Consider the following 19,987-nt stretch of genomic DNA (forward strand, 5'->3'; position numbering starts at 1 on the left):
GACCAATTCCACTCAATGACATTTCCATCCTCCTGGAAAGGAAGATACCCTGGTAGGGTCTGACTTGCCACTTGAACTAGTTTCATTGCTCACCCATCTGCTGCAGTGGCACTTTGCCCAGAAGATGGGATGCCAGCTTTGGGTGGGGTTATGTGCCAAAAAGTAATAGCTGTAGAGGGATAGTATGTAGGATGAAAACGTGGCATCATCTTTAGAAGGGGATAATCTTGGTGGTGAGCACTGCTAAATGAAGAATGCATGCCTCTCTGTGGAAGAACATATCTGTTGACCACATTGACACACAGCCACCTTGGTTTGCAAAATTCATTTCTGTTTGGAGAAAGAGGAGTATGTTCACGTTCAGCTGTGTACCCTCCAGTGTTTCCCAGTCTCTCACAAGTTCAGAGGACAGGCAGGCTCTTCAGACCTTACACAGGCACAGCTACCATTATCCTTGAGCCTTTTATCTAATTAGTCCTGCCAGGCTTGTCCAGTATGTTCATTTTGTCCTGGAAGGGACAGCTGCTGCCCAGGACAGCTGGCTATTCCAGCTGGAGCCCACCTCAGTTTTCACCACTATATTTATACTTCCCTTCTTACAAGTTCATAATGGGCATTTTTTTTGTCATCAGAGCAGAGATTCATTGCCTGAACTCCAAAGAACTGAGAATTAAAGCAGCCTTTGTAAGTAACAGGGTTTCCCAATCCAGTCCCCAATTTTTCTGCTGTATTAAGTAGACATAGGTCCACATTTTATTTAACTGCTGCCATAAACCTCCTGCAAAGCAGACCAGGGTTGCTTGGCTTGGCAGGCATGAGCACACTGCATTAGCACAGACTCATGCAGCTCATTTTGCTAGGCTGCTGATGCAAGGAGGTGGCAGTGCTGTGGCCAGGTGGGCCATTAGACACACCATGCAGCATCTGTGCCAAAAGCCATGAGCAGAGAACCAAAGAAGCCTGGCAAAGTCTAACAATGTGTGCTTTGAGAGACATTCCCCATCAAAACCTGGTCCAGATTTCAGTGCTGCTGGAGTTCAGCAATGACTGTGAGATAAAACCTGCCTCTTCAAAACCTGTCTTGTGACTCTAGCCAGTAGGAAAGATGTTTCTGAAATGAAAAACAATGGTCTGGGCTAAGGTTTGAGCCAGGGGCCATGGGCTTTATGCAGCTGTGTGTGGAGCTATAAAGACACTGTCCTACCACCGCTGTCCTACCTGTCTAGATAACGTCAGAACTCACAGGGTTAAATATCCTATCAGTCACCAGTTCAGGCTGCACAAACAACGTGCAAGATTTCACTAGGATATTTCTCCATATTTTCTCTCCTTTTCCAGATGTTCTAGCTAGCATACTTAGATTAAACTGACTTTTGCAAGCTCAACCACTGAAAATATCCTGTAACAAATTTTAAGGTAAATGAAAACAAGCCCTTAATGTTGCTGAAAATCTCTAGAAAGTAGACAAAATGTTTCTTTGTGTTTCATTAGCCAGTATGCCACCCCATTTTGCTCTGGAGTCAGGTTTTCTGATTGTTCTGGATTAGTCATCAGTAGAAAAAGTTACATTGCTTCTTTCTCAATAGCACTCTTGTAGGTTTTAATATTAAAACAATTTGTTTATTTTTCTCCTATCAAAAATGTTTGTTTTCCAGGGAATGGAGAACTACAATAAAACTTCCCATTTCAAACAAACAGCTTGAAAAAAAAGACAGTGTCTGTGTGTCATGTTGCTTTATTTTGATTAGAAAATGCCAGGAATATCACCTTTGAACCCCCTCACAGTTATCACATCATCCTTTTATCCTAGTCCTCCTTGATCCCACGCTTGCTGTGGTAGTTGCCTGTGGGTGTGTTTTGGCAGGCAGGACCCCCCAGCATCCCCAGCCCTGCAGTCTCCTTTCCCACTCCCTGACAGATAGGTTTTGTTTTTCATGCTCTGTAACTGGGCTGAAATAATTTTGAATGTTTACTTTGACTCAGATCACATCAGATTACATCTCCCAAGGCTGAGTGTAGGCAAGCAGCTGGAGTGATGGGTCTCCTCAAAAATCTATACATTGCATTTGTAGGGCATGTCAAACAAGTGGGTCCTAGTTCACCACTGGTGTTTTCAGACTAAATATGCTAAACCAGGTGCAATCAGGTATGTTACAAAAATATTTGATGCTCAAAAAGCATTTGAGAATCATGGAATCATAGAATCATTTTGGTTGGAAAACATCTCTAAGATCATCAAGTCCATCCTTCAAACTAATACCAGCATGGCCACGAAATTGTGTCCCACAGTGCCATGTCCACACGTTTCTTGAATGCCTCCAGGCATGATGACTCCACCACCTCCCTGGGCAGCTTGTTCCAATGCCTGACCACTCTTGCAGCAAAGAAATTATTTTCTAATCTCCAACCTAAACCTCCCCTGGCACAATATCAGGCCATTTCCTACTGATCTGTTACTAGAGAGAAAAGACCAACCCTGACCTCACTCCAACCTCCTTTCAGGGAGTTGTAGAGAGCAAGAAGGTCTCCCATCAGCCTCCTCTTCTCCAAACTAGACAATCCCAGCTCCCTCAGCTGCTCCTCACCAGGCCTGTTCTTACAGATTCTGAAAACTTTTCACCTGTCAGAGCTGATTTAGTATAAAAAAGTGGGTTAAAACCAAAGAACTCCCCCATACATGGTGCTGGGGCATACATGTCACTGCAGAATTGTAACAGGGATCCCTTTCACACCCGGGAAAGTCAAGTGGCTGACATATTTAATGCATGAAAGAAAAATTTAAGCTTGAAGTTTACTCAGAGAAAATTAAAGTTATGGAAAAGAGACTCTCCTGTCGCATTTGAAACATGACAGAATCTTAGTTTTCACTGATTACAGTCTGCCACTAGGAAACAGACGAAGACGACATCCAAACACCAGCTACAAAACAAGTGTGATTTACAAAACTATTCAAGGTTATGAATTTTAAGAACTGCAAAGGACTGATGGCAGTGAATACTAAGAAAACATGATTATTCAGCATCAGATGCAGACAGCTGTGCTTTCCCTGAGCTCTGCAATCAGTATTCTCCCGACCTCACAAAATTCATGAGTCAGTCAACTTCACTTTCTCAAGTTTAAAAGAAATTGCATCAAAACCTCTGGTCATGCTCATAGAACAATGCCACAGAATCCAATGATTGATTCAAGAAATCAGCAGAGTGACTACATGGATGCTTTATTAGCACGGAGCTCCTGTCCTGCTGGGGACTGACATTCACACTACACATTGACCTTGACAAAATATATACTCATGTCCTTACAAGGCCTGGAGTTTTCATAGATTCATAGAATGGTTTGGGTTGGAAGGGACCTTAAAGATCATCCAGTTCCAACACCCCTGGCATAGGCAGGAACACCTTCAGCTGGACCAGGTTGCTCAAGGCCTCATCCAACCCAGCCTTGAACACCTCCAGGGAGTCAGCATCCACAACCTCCCTGGGCAAAATGTTTCAGTGTCTCACCCACTGTCACTGTACAGAATTTCTTCCTAATCTCCAGTCTAAATCTCCCTGTTTCCAGCTCAGACCCATTGCCCCTTGTCTTATCATTACAACCCCTTGTAAGCAGTCCCTCCCCAGCTTTTTTGTAGGCCTCTTCAGATACTGGAAGGTCACTCTAAGGTGTCCCCAGAGCCTTCTATTCTTCAGGCTGAACAGCCCAAACTCTCTCAGCCTGTCCCCGTAGGAGAGGTTCTGCAGCCCTCTGATCATCTTTGTGGCCTCCTCTGGATCCACTCCAAGAATTCCATGTCCATGTCCTTGGTAACAAAACTGAATGCAGTGCTGCAGCTGGAGTCTCAGCAAAGCAGAATAGAGGGTGAGAATCTCCTCCCTTGTCCTGCTGGTCACACTGCTTTTGATCCTTATAACATAGCCTATACATTTAATTCTTTCCAGCTTTATATAAACTTATTTTCCATGATTTCTATTTGCAAGTTAAACTACTGAGCAGAGAAGAATATTCTACATACTGATTTCAACAAGAAATAAAATAAAAGTGAAATTTATAGAAATTTACCCTGATACAAAACCCACCCATAGCCATTTAGCTATAAGACTTGCAAACAACATTTCAAAAATGACATCAAGAAATTAGAAAATAATTTTCTCTCTGTCTTAAGAATATCTTTAGGAATTATTTGCATGAAAATGTAGCCATTATTGACATGGTAGAAGTAGAATTGTGCTGTAATAACTGTAACTAAAGATAACCCTCTATTGAAGGAGTAAATACATTTTTGTTATACATAATAATGCATATTCATGTGATTTAAAGAGTGTTATTTTCTGCCTCAATTATTGAGAGACTGTTTTCCTGTAGCCGCATCTTTGTAGTAAGGACAGGATCCTACATCTTGATGTTTCACATTTTCATCTGTAGACTGGGAAGTGCTAGGAAAAGACAGTAAAACCAACACTTCCCATCACTTTATGTCAGAAGAAGAGGAAATAGTAATAAAAGGATAACAAATGCAGATATATCTCAGCATCATGCTACAGAGGTATAAAAAAGAGTGTGAATAGCTGGTCAAGAGAGGTTCTCTGCCCCTTTACTCTGCCCTAGCAAGGCCATATCTGGACTACTGTGCCCAGTTCTGGGCTTCTCAGTTCAAGAGACACAGGGAAATACTGGAGAGAGTCCAGTGGTGGTTACAAAGACACTGAGGAGCCTGGAGCATCTCTGTGAGGAGAAAAGGCTGCAGGAGATGGGGCTGTTCAGCCTGCAGAAGAGCAGCCTGAGAGGGGATCTGATCAGTGGTGATTAACAGCTAAAGGGCAGGAAGCATAGAGGATGGGGCCAGACTCTTCAGTGGTGCCCAGTGACAGGACAAGGGTCCAACAGTCACAAACTAGAACCCAGGAGGTTCCATCTGGACAGGAAGAAAATTTGTTTGGTGTGAGGGTGCTGAAACCCTGAAGCAGGCTGTCCAGAGAGGTTGTGGAGTCTCCTTCTCTGGAGAGATTCCAAACCCAGGTGGCCATTGTGATTCTAGGCAACTGCTGTGAGTGACCCTGCTTTTAGCAGCAGGGTTGGACTGGATGATCTCCAGAGGTCACTTTCAATTCCCATCATACTGGAATTCTCTGATTCTGTGATAAAGTTCTTTGGTCTTCGAACTCATCGAAAGTTTCTGACCCAATAGAACACCTCAGCTACAGCAGCTGTAATACATTCAGTTAAAAAAAAACTAAATTTGTTATACAAAATAGCTAAGTTTTAGTGTAAAAATCTCTTCATATACAGATCACAGAATGTAGCATTAGGGTTTTATCAGGTTGTTTCCCCAAACTTCAGCAGATGCTGATGGTTCAGAAAGTACCTAAATTAATGTGGGGCCAGATGCAGTATCATTTCTGCGGTTCAAGTGAATCATGGTGCAATGTTAATTCCACACATACCATCTGTTTTAGGGTTTAATGTTATTCTTCATTCAATAAATGGGGAGAGAGAAAAAAGATATTTTTTGCCTTTTTTTCCCCCCCTTTCTTTTAGCATTCAGAATCCTAAATGCTGGAAAATTTACTTTCCTGGAGGGGAGTGTTTGCAAATGTGATACTAAATTTTGAAGTTTCTTTCTCACATCTGTCATCTGAGACGGGACTTTCCCTCTCTTAATTGACGACAGTTTGTATTCTTACCTTGAAAGATGTGTAAGAGAAAACAAAGGTCATATCAGCAGTCAGCATAAGTGATCATAAATCCTTCAGAATTCACTGAGGTTCACTGTACTACAGCATCTGACAATTTCTCCCATCTCCATATGCACAGTAATAAACTGCCCAAGAGGAATAATCATCAGGAGCAGAAGACCTGATCTTCTTTATTCAGTATATAGGATAGTAAAGGTGAAACTACCAAACTCACCTGTGGGACTGCAGTCAGTGGATAGGAGAATGACAGGAGGCTGGGGTTAAGCTGATCTGCTGACGTATATTAAGATTGTCTGTTGTAAAGTCAAAATTACCTTTTTTTCTTTTAATTCTCAAAGCCTTCACCATCATTAAAGGATATTTCCTGAGAACTGAATGCATTGATGGTCTAGTAATGGACACTGAGGAATTATGTCTGACAATAACAAAAATACATCAACCTCAAACATTTAAGATTACCATTTAGCCACCTGCCTAAAAAGATTCTAGTTTCATAAGAAGCCTTGGCAACATCCTGAAATTTTGTTGCTATGTTTCCAGATGCAAGGAGGACTTGTTTGTCCACTCTCTTCACCTTGCAAGGCACCCAAATCTAACTGGCATCACCCTCACGTCTGGAAGAAGGGTCTGTCATTTCACTGCAGTATGTTGGTTATCTGTAGTTTCCTGGTCACCTAGCCTATTGGTTTGTTGAGCAGACTTTACATCTATATGCTGGAACAGCATTAAAGTGAATGTCTTTAAAGCAGGATCCACTAGTATTTTCATTCTCCTACACCTATTTAACAGAGATGCTCTGAGCTTCACAATGACTTCCAGTTCTGAAGCTCACCACTGCACACCATTTTTGGTAAATCTTTAACAGGTACAACACATTGAACATTATTCAGTAAGCTGGACCTTCATTGAATGATGCTGCATGCAAGCAAGAAAGTATGAATACAGAACAAAAGAAAAGATAGAACTGCATGTTGTCTCTCATCCAAAGGAGAATCTTTGTGTTTTGGAACTGCTAGCTGAAAGCTGATAAAGAATCTGGAAATACATTTCACAGAGTCAGAAAATAATTCAGGCTGCAAGGGATTTCTAGTGGTCATCCAGTCCAATTTCCATCTCAGAGCAAGTCTAATTAAATGAGATGCTCAGGGACATGTCCAGTAGAGCCTTCTCACCTTCAAAGAAGGAATTCCCTTCTAGGAGTCCTCTCCTGCCTTTCCCCTAAAGCTCCTCTGGTCATTGTTGGCTGGGCTGCATGAATTTTTCAGTTTTGCTAAAGCAAACAGGATATTTGTGGCCTGGAAGAGCGGAAGAAACATTCTCACCCCCTAGTAATGGCCCAGACTGACAAAGCATCCCTGTGTGTGCACCAAAATGAGCAGCCACATCTTTCGTTTCTCTGCAGACTTGACCCTGCAGACAGTCAGTGCAGCAGCAGAAGTTACTCCTGTGCACAGACATATGAGCTCAGCCCTGAATCCACTGCTGTGCAAACACCAGGTTACACAGAGTCCTTCTATCCTGCAGCTTGAAGATGATCATTATGGACATTGGCCTTATGTCACGAGAAGATAAAATTTCCATAAGAAATAGAAGCAGTGAGAAATGTCATTTTCCACACTATCTTGTGGCATCAAGAAAAATGGAAGTTCCCTAAGTTCCCGTTTCAGAATGCCCTCGAGGAGCATATTTCTGTGTTTGTGAATAAAGGCTGGGGAACGCATCGCAAACAACCATGTGCAAGAGATCCCTTTATGGGCAAAAAGGGATATTCATGAAAGCCAAGTGGTCACAGAGGCACACAAATCTTACCCCAGGACTGTTCATTTGCCAGGCTTTCCTGAAAGTCCATGAATACAGATGACTGTGTACTATGCACACCCAGTGGCAAAGCTTTCAGAATAAAACAACTTATAATTAAAGAGAAATTAAGAATGCATTATTGAAAGGAGAAAAATTAATAATTACATGTTAATAAAGTCTGGACAAGCATCTCTGGGAATTCCCATTCAATCTAGCCCAAAAAAATGAGAATACATACAGGAAAGTATGGAGTTATTAGCCACCTCATGAAACCATTCTTAGAAATTGCTAATTCTCAGTCATTATTTTAATTGAACTGGCTTTTAAAAAAAGTATTTAGCACCCACCCCATGATAATGGAAGGCAGCAGGTGTGCATGAAATCATCCTCAAAATCGAGGCTATGGACTTAAACCAAACCCCATCAAAGTTAATACAAAAACCTCCTTTGACTTTATTAAGCATTGACAGAGCCCAGACGCCCACACTGTCTCCCTGTGAGTGGAAAAGTTGTGCAAGCCTGTGGCAGTTACTGCATTTTAGGGACTTCGATGATTGCAGAGCAGCAGATCAGGCTGCCCAGAGAGGTTGTGGAGTCTCTTTCTCTGGAGAGATTCCAAACCCACCTGAACATTGTGATCCTGGGCAAGCTGCTGTGGGTGCCCCTGCTTGAGCAGGGGGGTTGGACTGGATGATCTCCAGAGGTTCTTTCCCACTCCACCATGCTGGGATTCTGTGTGATTCTATGAGACGGTCTGAAAATGGATAAGGGTAACTGAATCCCGTTTCCCTCTATCAAATGCTGAAGTTTTGGGGTGAATACAGAATGTTTAAGCTACAATTTTCAAATGTCTTCAAATGAACTACCCTTAAATTTTAGTTTTTACTGAGGAGCAGTGCAATACTGGTGGTTTGTACTTTTCAAGAGCATCTATTCTTGTCTGAGACTGTTTTCCCTGAGTTGTTAGGTCCACTTTAAACTTGAAAATTAATTTCATAATATGGTCATTCTTACTAGAATTATAGAAACATGGAATGATCTAGCTTAGAAGTTATCTTAAAAATCATCTAGTTCCAACCACCCTGCCATGGGCTGGGACACTTTTCACTAGATCAGGTTGCTCAAGGCCTCCTTCAACCTGGCCTTGAACACCTCCAGGGACAGGGCATCCACAACAGTTAAAATGTTAAATGTTACTTAACAATTAACAAATAGCTACATAATACAAACAAATATTTTTTTAACATTGGATATTCCCTGCATCACGATACATAGAATCACAGAATCATAGAATCAGTCAGGGCTGGAAGGGGCCACAAGGATCATCTAGTTCCAACCCCCCTGCCGTGGGCAGGGACACCTCACACTAGATCAAGCTGGCCAGAGCCTCATCCAGCCTGGCCTTAAACACAAAAACCAGTCAAATCTTTACTTATAACACTTTATATTTTAAGAAACAATTTTTTTCTTTTCTGTAATTAGATTTTCTGTTTGAGTGTGCTATGTGCTGTATACAATACAGGAAAATACACAATCATTTACAAAAAGTGGGTTTGTATGGAATAAATATACTGAGTAATTGGAAGAAATTCAGTGATTAAATTAAATGAAACTCTGGGATTTTTTTTTTTCCAAATTGCTGGTCAACGCATGCAATTTGTTCTTAACATTTTAATGGAAATGGATTTGTTGTTGAAGCACAAGTTCCACCACCACCTCCCACTCCCCCTCAAAAAAAAAGTTAGGAATTAGTTCCTTATTGTTTTAAATCACTGCACCTTGTTTCTAGAACAGTCTTTTCCAAAAGGGAGCTAGCATGAGCAGTTTTAGCTGTCACAGATCTCAGGTATCAGCCAAAAGAGAATGGGAAGGCTGTCATTTCCTTAATGTATGGTTAGAATTCAGTTCTGAAATGTATTAAAGAGCACCATTCCTCAGGTGAATAAAGGATTTTGACAAGACTGTCCTGCTAGAAGGATACTCAATCACCAGAATTAGCTTTAATATAATCACCCACCAAGGGATGAAGCTGCATTTCTAAAATGTCAGTTCGTTTTGTAATGCCTCAATGGGTAATCGCAGTTACTAATTATCTTTCATTGGGAACAATTTATGCTCTCTCTTGAACATTAGGCCTCTGCACTGGATTTCTTCAATCCATTTGGTGACTGGATCCCAATTATATATCAGCCTACCCTTTCCGAAGTAGTCTGTGGGGATTTAGAGATGCAGATTGCATTAAGTTAATGGGAATCACATGGCAAAGCCTCATCATCCCATTTTGAAAGTTTAGTCCCACTGGTTAAGTGGACACTAGTTCTAAAAAGGGGAGAGTCACAATATAAGGACTTCCCAGCAGCCAAAGTTGTTTAAAAGCCTCTTAGCTGAAAAGATATCTTGGAAATAATTGTTAGTGGTTTTCTTGCTTCATTTCTGCAGCGCCATAATAGACCCTGACACTTGTGTTACTATGTAGACTTTTATGAGGGCCTCTTACAGGAAAAATGTCTCCATAATGTCCTCTTAGTGCAGAGAAACACCTCCAAAAGACCAGGAGCATGGCCACAAGGAACCATGGATAAAGTATCTCAGTCTCAGCAATGGGATTTCTTACATTTTTTCCACAAAATTGTTAACACAGCGTGAATAAAGCAAAACTCAACATCAGCAGAAGCCATAAGGCTTGTGGACAAAACTTGCTCTCATGCTTTAAAGTCCAGCCCTGGTAGAGCTGCTCTCAGAAGAAAGAGCGCCACAGCTCTACAGAGATATCAGTTGTGACCAACCAGGTTCAGTTCAGTCACACCAAATCCATGCACAGTATTCCCAAGCATTAATCCTACCTCCCAAGGTAGCTGACAGTAGGAAATGTGTCCCATATTTCTTGATAAGGTTTTCTGTGATCTGTTGGAGGGTCGGGCGGCGGCCGAGCAGCCTTATGTTACGGAAGAACTCAGGGGCGAGCGGCAGCGGGGAGCCGAGGAAATTCTTTCTTTCAACAGCGAGATTGTTTACTTTCCAGCGGCCAAACTCTCTGCAAAACAAAGCAATTCTCATTCAGAAATATGTCATTCAGACAAATGTTCTTCATTTGCAAACTCCTCTGCTCTGCTGACTAGCTGGGGGCGACTAGCTGGGTATTACAACTGGCCTTGACAGCGCTGCTCTGTCATGTGTTATAGGACAAAGCAACGAGCTTTATTTATTAGAAATGGAGGCAGCACTCCATAACAACATCATTGCTCAGGAAGAAATTAAATAAAACATAAAATTAAAGAAAAAATAAGCCTCTTGGGACGCTGCTGTTCCTGTTGTTCATTCTTTGCTCCTGATGGGAATACAGCACTAGAACACCAGATTTGACAGAAACTGCAGCTAAATTAGTATTTTCTCCATAGCTGGACCAAATGTAACAAGTGTTTTCATTAGCAAAAACGGAAATTTTCAAAGCATTTCAAGAAGGTAACGTTCTTTCATTTTTGATGATGTCACTTGGGTAGGTAGCCAGCTGATTTCAACAATTCAGAGAAACAATATCACACTGTAGTTGATCTTATTATGACATTTCTACGCTTTTGGCTTCCACTTCAAGGATACATGAAGATAATAGGTCTGATTCCTAAAGCCAAATGACTTTTCAGTTGTATGAGGAATATAAATGAATTCAAAGTCCCCTTCGTCTCTCCAAAATACATCAGTGATAGCAGGGAAAACAAACAAGTCAATTACAGAGCAATAAACACATCTTATATTCATTTACTTACCAATTAAGATACCAGATAAGAGCTATTAGTAGCTAAGGACTCATTGTCCTCAAAATCTAGTCAAGATACACAGCATTTGCAGTAACTTTGCTTTTGCAAGGTACACCATTAGCTGTTTGGGTTACCGACTCCAGTACTGTGACAATGAAGTCCAAGGCAACCAGTGGGCTGTGTTTACCTACCACAGTCTGGCATAACTATAGGAATGACTTTGTTCAGTAATTCCAATAGTTATGACTGTTGAGATGTCCCTAAAATAAGATTTCAGAAAAGCAAGAAGATTAGATTGCTTGAAAGATCCTACTGAAAATCCCAGCTAAATATCACACAAGATTCATTTCCAAAACACACACAGAAAAGAAAAATCAAGGATGCAGCAAATAAATAGTATTTGAGGGGCACCTGAAACAAAGCAATTGCCCACAGCTGAATAACTAGGATGAGCTTCATAATATATGATCAATACTAGCACTTTTTAGTGCTTTTAAGTTCATAACTATTAGTAGGATCCAGATAAAAACATTCTTGGATAACCCTTCTAATTCCAGCATCCTCCTGTTGCTCTTGCAGAGCCAAATTGTTTTATCCCCAGCCTGGCTTAAATTTACACATGTTAACAGGTGACAGTTTGGTGTAGCTCCTGTTAACTGCCTTTCTTTTCATACAAATTCTTGCAGATGACGTTTTCTACCACAATCAAATCAGAAGGATTAGAGCAGAGAAAGCTTTATGCAACTATACCTGAAATCTAATGCAATTTGCCACTCAAGAGCATAAGACTAAACAAACAGATCCCCACAGTCTCTTAAATATTCTGCACATCACCAGTGTGCCTAAAATAATGTTTGGAAATCACTATTTAATAGCTGTGGATTTTTTTTTTCAAATCAATTGTCAGGTGTTAAGGTTTTAATATCACAAATTTATTTTCCTTTTAGGAAGCTAAAAACAAGTAACCTCCTTTTTAGCTTTTATTGAACTACTGGATTTTAGTGGAAAAAAATGATGAGAAAAATGACACACAAACACTTTTTGTCTCTAAAATGAAAAAAACATTCATTGGGCATATTGACTACATTAATGCAGGTACTAAAACCAGTGAATTACCCTGCACTCTAAAAATACTTCTCAAGTGAAAGAGGAAAGAAGTAAGAAAAGCAGCTTTTTATTTAAATTCTATGCTTTCTGGGCATCTTTGAGTGATTTTTTTTTTTCCTATTTGAACACATCAGAAAATATAGGTCAATTGTAGTTCCTGAAGAGTCCATCAAGACAGAATTGCTTTGACAGCAAGAAAAGCACACAAGCTTTATAATGTAAAATATTCACTTTATACCTTGATGAAACCTTTTCTTCTAATCTCGCTGTCTGACTAATTGTCCATATCAAAGCTGAGTTTCAAAGACAAGAATAACAGAAAAGTTGCAGCTTTTATACACTCCAGTTTACTGTTACATTCCATCCATTTTTCCTTGTCAGAACTTTGAGGAACAGTGAAGACCACCAAAAAGATCCCTTTTTAGTGCAGTCAAAGGAATATCACCAAATGGCTCTTGCTGCCTATGCAGCAAGTTTGTGACCCTCTACCACAAGAAAAAATCTCATCGTGACTTGGAGGCTGATGCTGAAGATCTCTCAGACTTTCTCAACAATCTGTTGCAGTATTCAACTGCAGGGAGTGCATTTCATTTGCAGTTTGAACATTGCCAGTTTCAGTTCTCAGATTTTGGAGTTTTCAGTGCATCTAAAGCAGATTAAAAGTTTTCCTAAATATTGGGTACATTCTGTGTAAGTAATAACAACTCCTGTCTGGATCTCCTCTGAACCTTGCTCTAAGTTGATTACAGCTTCATTTCTGTTTCTTTGTGAACTGAGGCTTTAGTCAATACATCTTTTAACCCAAGCTGCATCTGAGGAGGTACAATAATCTGGATTTTTTTATTATAAATCAAAATACATTGAAAAATTGATCTATTTCACATGACTTAATTTACATTAAATTGTCTTCTGGTAAGAAGCTGCTCTGTTTATTGCTTTGTAGCATACCATAGCCTCTGTGGGATTCTCTCACATAGTTCCCTGTCTCCCGTGAAATGCGGAGCCCAGAACTGGACCCAGTACTCCAGAAGTGGCCTCAGTAGAGCAGAGTAGAAGGTGAGGAGAACCTCCCTTGATCTGCTGGTCACACTCTTCTTAATGCACACCAGACTATTAGCCTTCTGAGACACAAGACTACATTGCTGACTGCACTATTTCCTATGATTCATTCTAAGATTCCCTGGGCAGCCTGTTCCAGGGCTTGACAATTCTTTTGGTGAAGAAATTATTCCTAATATCCAGTCTAATCCTCCTCTGGCAATCCATGGATGTGGACAAGCAAGAAGTGATCAGCAGCTTCTTCAAAAGGAAACCTGAGGAAAACTTTCAGAAGTTCCTGGATTTTGTAAGAGCAGAAAAACCTGGACTGGAGTTCAGGATGGGTGTTTGAGTTATTTCTAGGATGTTGAGTGAGGAGAGTTTTGGAAGCATTTTCTGGGTGGGTGACAGTCACTAGTAACTGCTATCCTGAAATGAGAGTTTATTTCTCTTCAGAAATTTCACTGTAACTAAATTCATATCCTTATCTTTATTTTATATGACTTACACAAATATGTGTATTTATACACACCTGAGTTCCCTTTTTTTCTCTTAATTTCACCTTTTCAGCAGTGGCATATTCTCTCCCATTTCCTTCTCCTGTCTCTTATCACTCAGCCTTTATTTGTTCCTCAGTCATTCTCTCTAACACAAACTCTCCAGCCCTCAGATGGCATTTGTACCAAATGTCCATTATTCTCCTTTGGAAATCACGTTCCTGCCCACTGCCAAAGGCGGACTAGCAAGCCTGACAGGGTAAATAACCTTCTTCTTAACAGAGAAAATTCTATCTTCCAAAGTCACAGGAGTACCATTCATCAGAAGAACACCTCCTACAGTACAACATAGCATTAGTGCTGGCTGTTGGTCAGGAAAACTAATTATGCACCAGATACAAACACTAAAGGTATTAGAAGCTTATTCTTTCCTTCTCTTCCTCTTCTTCAACTGCATAAGAGCCAAGACTAGCAGCTGTCATGGCACTAGAAAGAAACTAAGGCTTAACAGCAGGTGGTTGCCCATCTATTTCCAGCCCAAACAATATGTTTGCCATTGGACAGAGTTCTTTAATGCTGAAGGCAAAGCCTGCTGCCTGCTGTTGAGAAGGATGGTGGCTTTGGGTTCCTGGGCTTGTAGAAGAGAGAGGAAATAAGTCAGTCTGGCTCTTAGGATGAAGCCTATAATGCAACTGTGTTATAATAAGTAGTGCCAGAGGCTATGGGCAGCATTCTCTCCATCTTTCTACAGATCAGAACCATGGATTTGTATATCCTACCAAAAAATCTGTTTCCTGACTTCCTGGCTAGCACATACACAACAGCTCTGCTGCCCAGTGGTGCCAATTCTGACCAGCTGTACTGCATGCCTGCCACTGTCTTTTCCTGCTGAATGAGGTCCCCTGCCCTTTGTTCTACTTAGAGAAATTTAGACTGAAGAACATCAGTCAGGGAGTCAGTTTGAGGTGAAAACAAGTGCAATGTAAAATACAGTTTTCACTTCAGCATTATTTCTTTTTATCTTTTTCTACTGTTTGGTATTTGTGTTGTTCTGCCATGACATCCAGAGTGATGTTTAATATAAGAATAATGTTCTGACATAAAACAGTGCTTAGTTATGGACATGTTTTCATCTTGAAAGAAGCTTAAACTGCAAGTGGATCTGAAAGTACTTCTAGGGCAGCAGGCCAATAAAGACTCTTTTGAATTTCAATCCATGGCTTTTTTTCTCTTTTGCCTTTTTTTTTTTCCCAAATGTGTGTATAAATTATACATTTTCTTCTACCCTGGCATTCATTTCAATGCATTTTAAATCATATGGTATGGGAAGATATAGGGAAAGTGCTATGTAAAACATCTAGGTGGAGGAAACAAAAATAAATGCCATTGTACTCCATAAATTGTAGTGTATAGAAGACTCAAAAAGCAAAAATAATCTCTGTTATTGCAGATGATTGTCAGAGCCTTCAAAGAGATTTGCAGTGAGTCTGATAGATTGTTCATAACCACAACAATCTCTACTGAAGTCAACTATACACAAACCAGAGCCTGGGCAAAATTAGCAGTTATGCTTCATTTTCAGCATCTTGCATGTTTTGTAAAATAGTGTTAGTCCCAGGAAGTGTAAATGTTAATGAATAATATTGTGGCATAGATTGGAAAGCACTTTTGGAAAACAAAATTCACATAATTTTTAATGCTAAACAACTATCCCATGTTCCTTTGTCCTAACGTCTTCTAATGAGACAGCTCTACTCTTGGATGGTGAGAAGGTGACTGCTTCAAATGGGCTGCAGCAACAGTGGGATTCTGATGCCAATATTCCCTCTGCAGCTGCAAGTTAATCTGTTGGCAGAACAGCTCAATGGAAGAGGAGATGGTGTTTTTCTCCTACTACTTTCATTAAAAGCTTGAGGATTCCTTAATGCCTGAGGGCATAGCTTGAATAAGGCCAAGATGATATAAAATAAGCCACTACCATATTAAACTTCAGAAGAAAAAGGTCAGTGAGACATTATAATGCCCCAGATTTGCATCATGCACTGTCCATGACTGGGGCTTAGGTAGGCTGCTAGCTGCACAGACACAAACCAAAGGCATGCTCAACTGCTTGGCTCTGGGAGGAACCACACTTCCTCTGTCCTGTGCAATGCAAAAGCCATGCATAGATACAGCTCTTGGGGAAACTGTGCACAGCCTAATTCCTCTGCAGGAGGCAGGCTCAGAGAGGATCACACACAGACCATTTGGCCCCAACTACACCACATTACAGGACTTAAGAAAGAGGATTCCACAGCAGCAATATTCCATTATCTTCCATCTACCTAGCAGCAGTATGCAGTAGCAGCACCTCTCCTATGAAAACAGACTGGGGGAGTTGGGGTTGTTCAGCCTGGAGAAGAGGAGGCTGCACGGAAACCTTGTGGCTTTTCAGTGCTTAAAGAAGCCGATCAGAAAGCTGGGGACAGACATTTTAGCAGGGTCTCTTGTGAGAGGACAAGGGGTGATGGGTTTAAATGAAAGGAGGCAGATTTAAACTAGATAGAATGAAAAAGTTTTTTACACTGAGGGTGGTGAGAGCCTGGCTCAGATTGCCCCACCCTTGGAAGCATTCCAGGTTGTTTGAGGCTCTGAGTAACCTTCTCTAGTTAAAGAAGTCCCTGCTCAGTGCAGAGGGGTTGGATTAGATAAACTTTAAAGGTACCTTCCAATCCTAACCATTCTGTGCTTTAATGTTGCTATGAAGTACAGAAAAAATAATATAAAATTTAAGAAAAAAGCTTTTAAAGAAAAGGTTCCCCCAGATGTGGGCACAACCAGAATCAGGTAATAATCAAGGCTGTGCTATTCAGATTGGCATAGGTAAAAAATTCTCCTCATCAGCACAGCTCATACAGATTTCAATGTTTATTAAACTCAGTTAACTGAGGGAGAATCTGCCACAACCTTTACTAAATGTTTGCTGCAGTTGACTTTTGTTAATCAGTGTGAAGGAGACGGGAATTAGAGATATCCTGAGAGGCCTTCTGGAAATATCTACCTTTGAGTAGAAAAATTTTCATTGGTACAAACACTGCATTATGGGCAAAGTAAAAACTGCTTCCCTTGTCAGCAAGAAGCAACAAGATGTCCTTGTGGCCAAGAAAGCCAATGGCATCCTAGGGTGTAACAGATGGGGTATGGTTAGCAGGTCAAGAGAGGTTCTCCTCCCCCTCTACTTTGCTCTGGTGAATATAGAATATTGCATCCAGTTCTGGCCCCTTCAGTTCAAGAAGGACCTCAGGGAACTCCTCGAGAGAGTCCACTGCAGAGCTACAAAGATGCTGAAGGGAGTAGTACACCTCCCTTGTGAGGAAAGGCTGAGGGTGCTGGGTCTCTTTAGCTTGGAGAAGAGGAGCCTGAGGGGTGACCTCATTCATATTTATTAAGATGTGAAGAGCAGTGTTGGGAGGATGGAGCCAGGCTCTGCTCAGTGATGTCCAATGATAGGACAAGGGGCAGCATGTGCAAGCAGAGGAGCGGAGGAGGTTTCACACAAACGTAAGGAAAAACCTTTTCACTCTGAGGGTGCTGGAGGCTGTCCAGGGAGGTTGTGGAGTCTCCTTCTCTGGAGACATTCCAAACCCACCTGGATACATTCCTGTACGACCTGCCCTAGACGATCCTGCTCTGGCAGGGGGAGTTGGACTCAATGATCTTTTGAGGTCCCTTCCAACCCCTAACATTCTGTGATTCTGTGGCCTGATAGTATAGAATGAATCTCTACATCTCCTTAAATCATCAGTTACCCACACATCATGTTTAAAAAGAAACAAATTCAAGATGTAATAAGCTCCTTTTAAGCTGATTTCTCATTGCCAAAATAAAAAGTATTTCTTTATTAACCATATCCTCATTTTCCCAGAGTCTGCTGAACACACCTGTTATTTCCATAATATTGCTTATATTCATAGGTTTTAACCTTACAATGAATAAGCTCTATCATTACGATTTCTTTTCATCTTAATACACTACTTCTTTCAGATATACTAATAATATTTTTGCTTTTCTATGCCTTTTTCATCTTAAATTTTCTAGGACTTGAAATTATACCTCCAGAACTGAAATGCATTATCACCAGCTTCCCTATCTTCTTGCATTATGCATATGAAATGTGTAATCTGTGAACAAATTTTAATTAAAAGTATATACATTATAGACCTGGAAGGTACATGATGTACTTCTTTTTTATGGCTAGTCACGGTCAGATTATTTTCTCAGGTACTGTGATATAATGATTTGAAATATCTCTCCTATTATGAACATTAAAGAGTTTACTGAGCAAGACAAACAAAGGCCTCTTTCTTTTCTGCCCATGGCGGATAGATTTTTAACCTCTGTAACATAAGAAGAAAAAAAAAAAGTCCTCCTCTAATGAACACAGAGTTATTTAGACTGGAAAAGACCTTTAAGATCATTGAGTCTTACCACTAACCTAACATTACCAAGTCAGCTGCTAAACCATGCCCCTCAGCAACACATCTACACATCTTTGAATACCTCCAGGGGTGATAATTAAACCACTTCCCTGGGAAGCTTGTGCCAGGACTTGACAATCTTTTGGGGAAGAAATAATTCCTCTTGTCCTGTTACTTGTTACCCGGGAGATGAGACTGATCCCTACCTTGCTCCCATCTCCTTTCAGGGAGTTGTAGAGACCCAGGAGGTCTCCCCTCAGCCTTCTTAATATCCATTCTAAAACAACTCTCATCCATCTCAAAGCCATTATCCCTCATTCTATGACTACAAGCCCTTGTACAAAGTCCCTTTCCACCTTTGCTGTAGCCCCTTTCAGGTACCTGAAGGCTGCTCTGTGGCCTCCCTGGAGCCTTCTCTTCTCCCAACTGAACTGCCCCAACTGTCCCCACCGGGCAGGTGCTCCTGCCTCTGATCATCTTTGTGGCTTACTCTGGACCCACTCCAGCAGTTCCATGTCCCTCTTATGCTGGGGACACCAGAACTGGAATCAGTGCTCCAAGTGGGGTCTCAGAAGAGCAGAGCAGGGGGGCAGAATCCCCTCCCTGTCCTGCTGCTCTCACTGCCCTGGATTGAGCCCAGCACACAGATGAATTCTGGGCTGCCAGTGCCCATTGCTGGCTCATGGTGAGCTTTTCATCACTGAACATCCCCAAGTCCTTCTCTTTGAGACTGCTCTCAAGCCACTGCTCATCCTGCCTGTATTTGTGCTTGTTAATCACAATATGGATTTACAACCTTGAAAATGGACAAGTATGCCCTGGAGAAGAATTTTTGATATAATAAGGAGAAGAGTTAGGAGAAAGAGAAGCAGAAAGTATGTTTACAGATTTTTTTTGTCTAACCTTACGAGCCAGTAGATATTGTGGTCCTGTTCCTGTAGTTGATTGTGTGTGAATAAAGCCTAATGACTCTGGAATTTGATCAGAAAATGAAACTGAAGTCTCTGGAGCTCTCACTGAGGGGATGCTTTATGAATTTGACTGCACTTGCTATGGCTTCAAAATCAACAAGAAAATCAAATTCTTCTTTCTTTTCTTCTTCTTTCTAGTGTCCTGACTAAATTAAAAAGAAAGGAACCAGATTTCTTGTGAAGCTAAGGAAGAAAGTTGAATCTGTGGTTTGGTGCATGAATAACACTTGAAAGCACAGTTTGTGAATCAGCATAAAAATCTGCTGGAGAAAATAAAGCATAACATTATTTAGTGTTGGTGGATACACACAGGTGAAGCACAAGGGAAACACAAGCTGCCAAAATTCTTCATCATTATGTGCTGCAGGTCAGAGTGTTAAAGTCTTTAAAATGTCTTTTATCACAATTTTTATTATTTCTCTTTCAGGACTACTGGTTGATCTATTACAGTGGGCAATAGGGAGGCACACAGACAAACCCAAGCTGTGATAAAAAATCTAAAACTAGAAGTCCTGCTTCTTATTCACCCTATTGTTGTTTGTAAGTCTGAGTCATAGGGAGGCTAAGGGCGCAGAGTACTGTGAGCAGGCACAATCACCTTCTGCCCCACAGTCAGAGGAGACTGAAAAGCTTTGTGACCTGGCTAGTGTGGCAGAGAACGTGAGCTCT

General features: G+C 41.0%; 1 protein-coding gene across 2 annotated transcripts in view; it reads right to left on the reverse strand.

The window, feature by feature from the left end:
- Window positions 1-19,987, reverse strand: part of BRINP3 (BMP/retinoic acid inducible neural specific 3) — a 202,853-nt gene that overhangs the window by 86,012 nt on the left and 96,854 nt on the right. Inside the window, exon 2 of one of the 2 annotated variants that reach the window (XM_054384346.1) lies at window positions 10,337-10,527. The exons of the other annotated variant lie outside the window; for it this stretch is intronic. Coding sequence (XP_054240321.1) covers window positions 10,337-10,527 — 191 coding nt within the window. The remainder of the gene's footprint in view (window positions 1-10,336; window positions 10,528-19,987) is intronic. 2 annotated transcript variants of the gene reach the window in all.

Source organism: Indicator indicator, chromosome 10, assembly GCF_027791375.1.
Source record: "Indicator indicator isolate 239-I01 chromosome 10, UM_Iind_1.1, whole genome shotgun sequence".
Classification (NCBI taxonomy): domain Eukaryota; kingdom Metazoa; phylum Chordata; class Aves; order Piciformes; family Indicatoridae; genus Indicator; species Indicator indicator.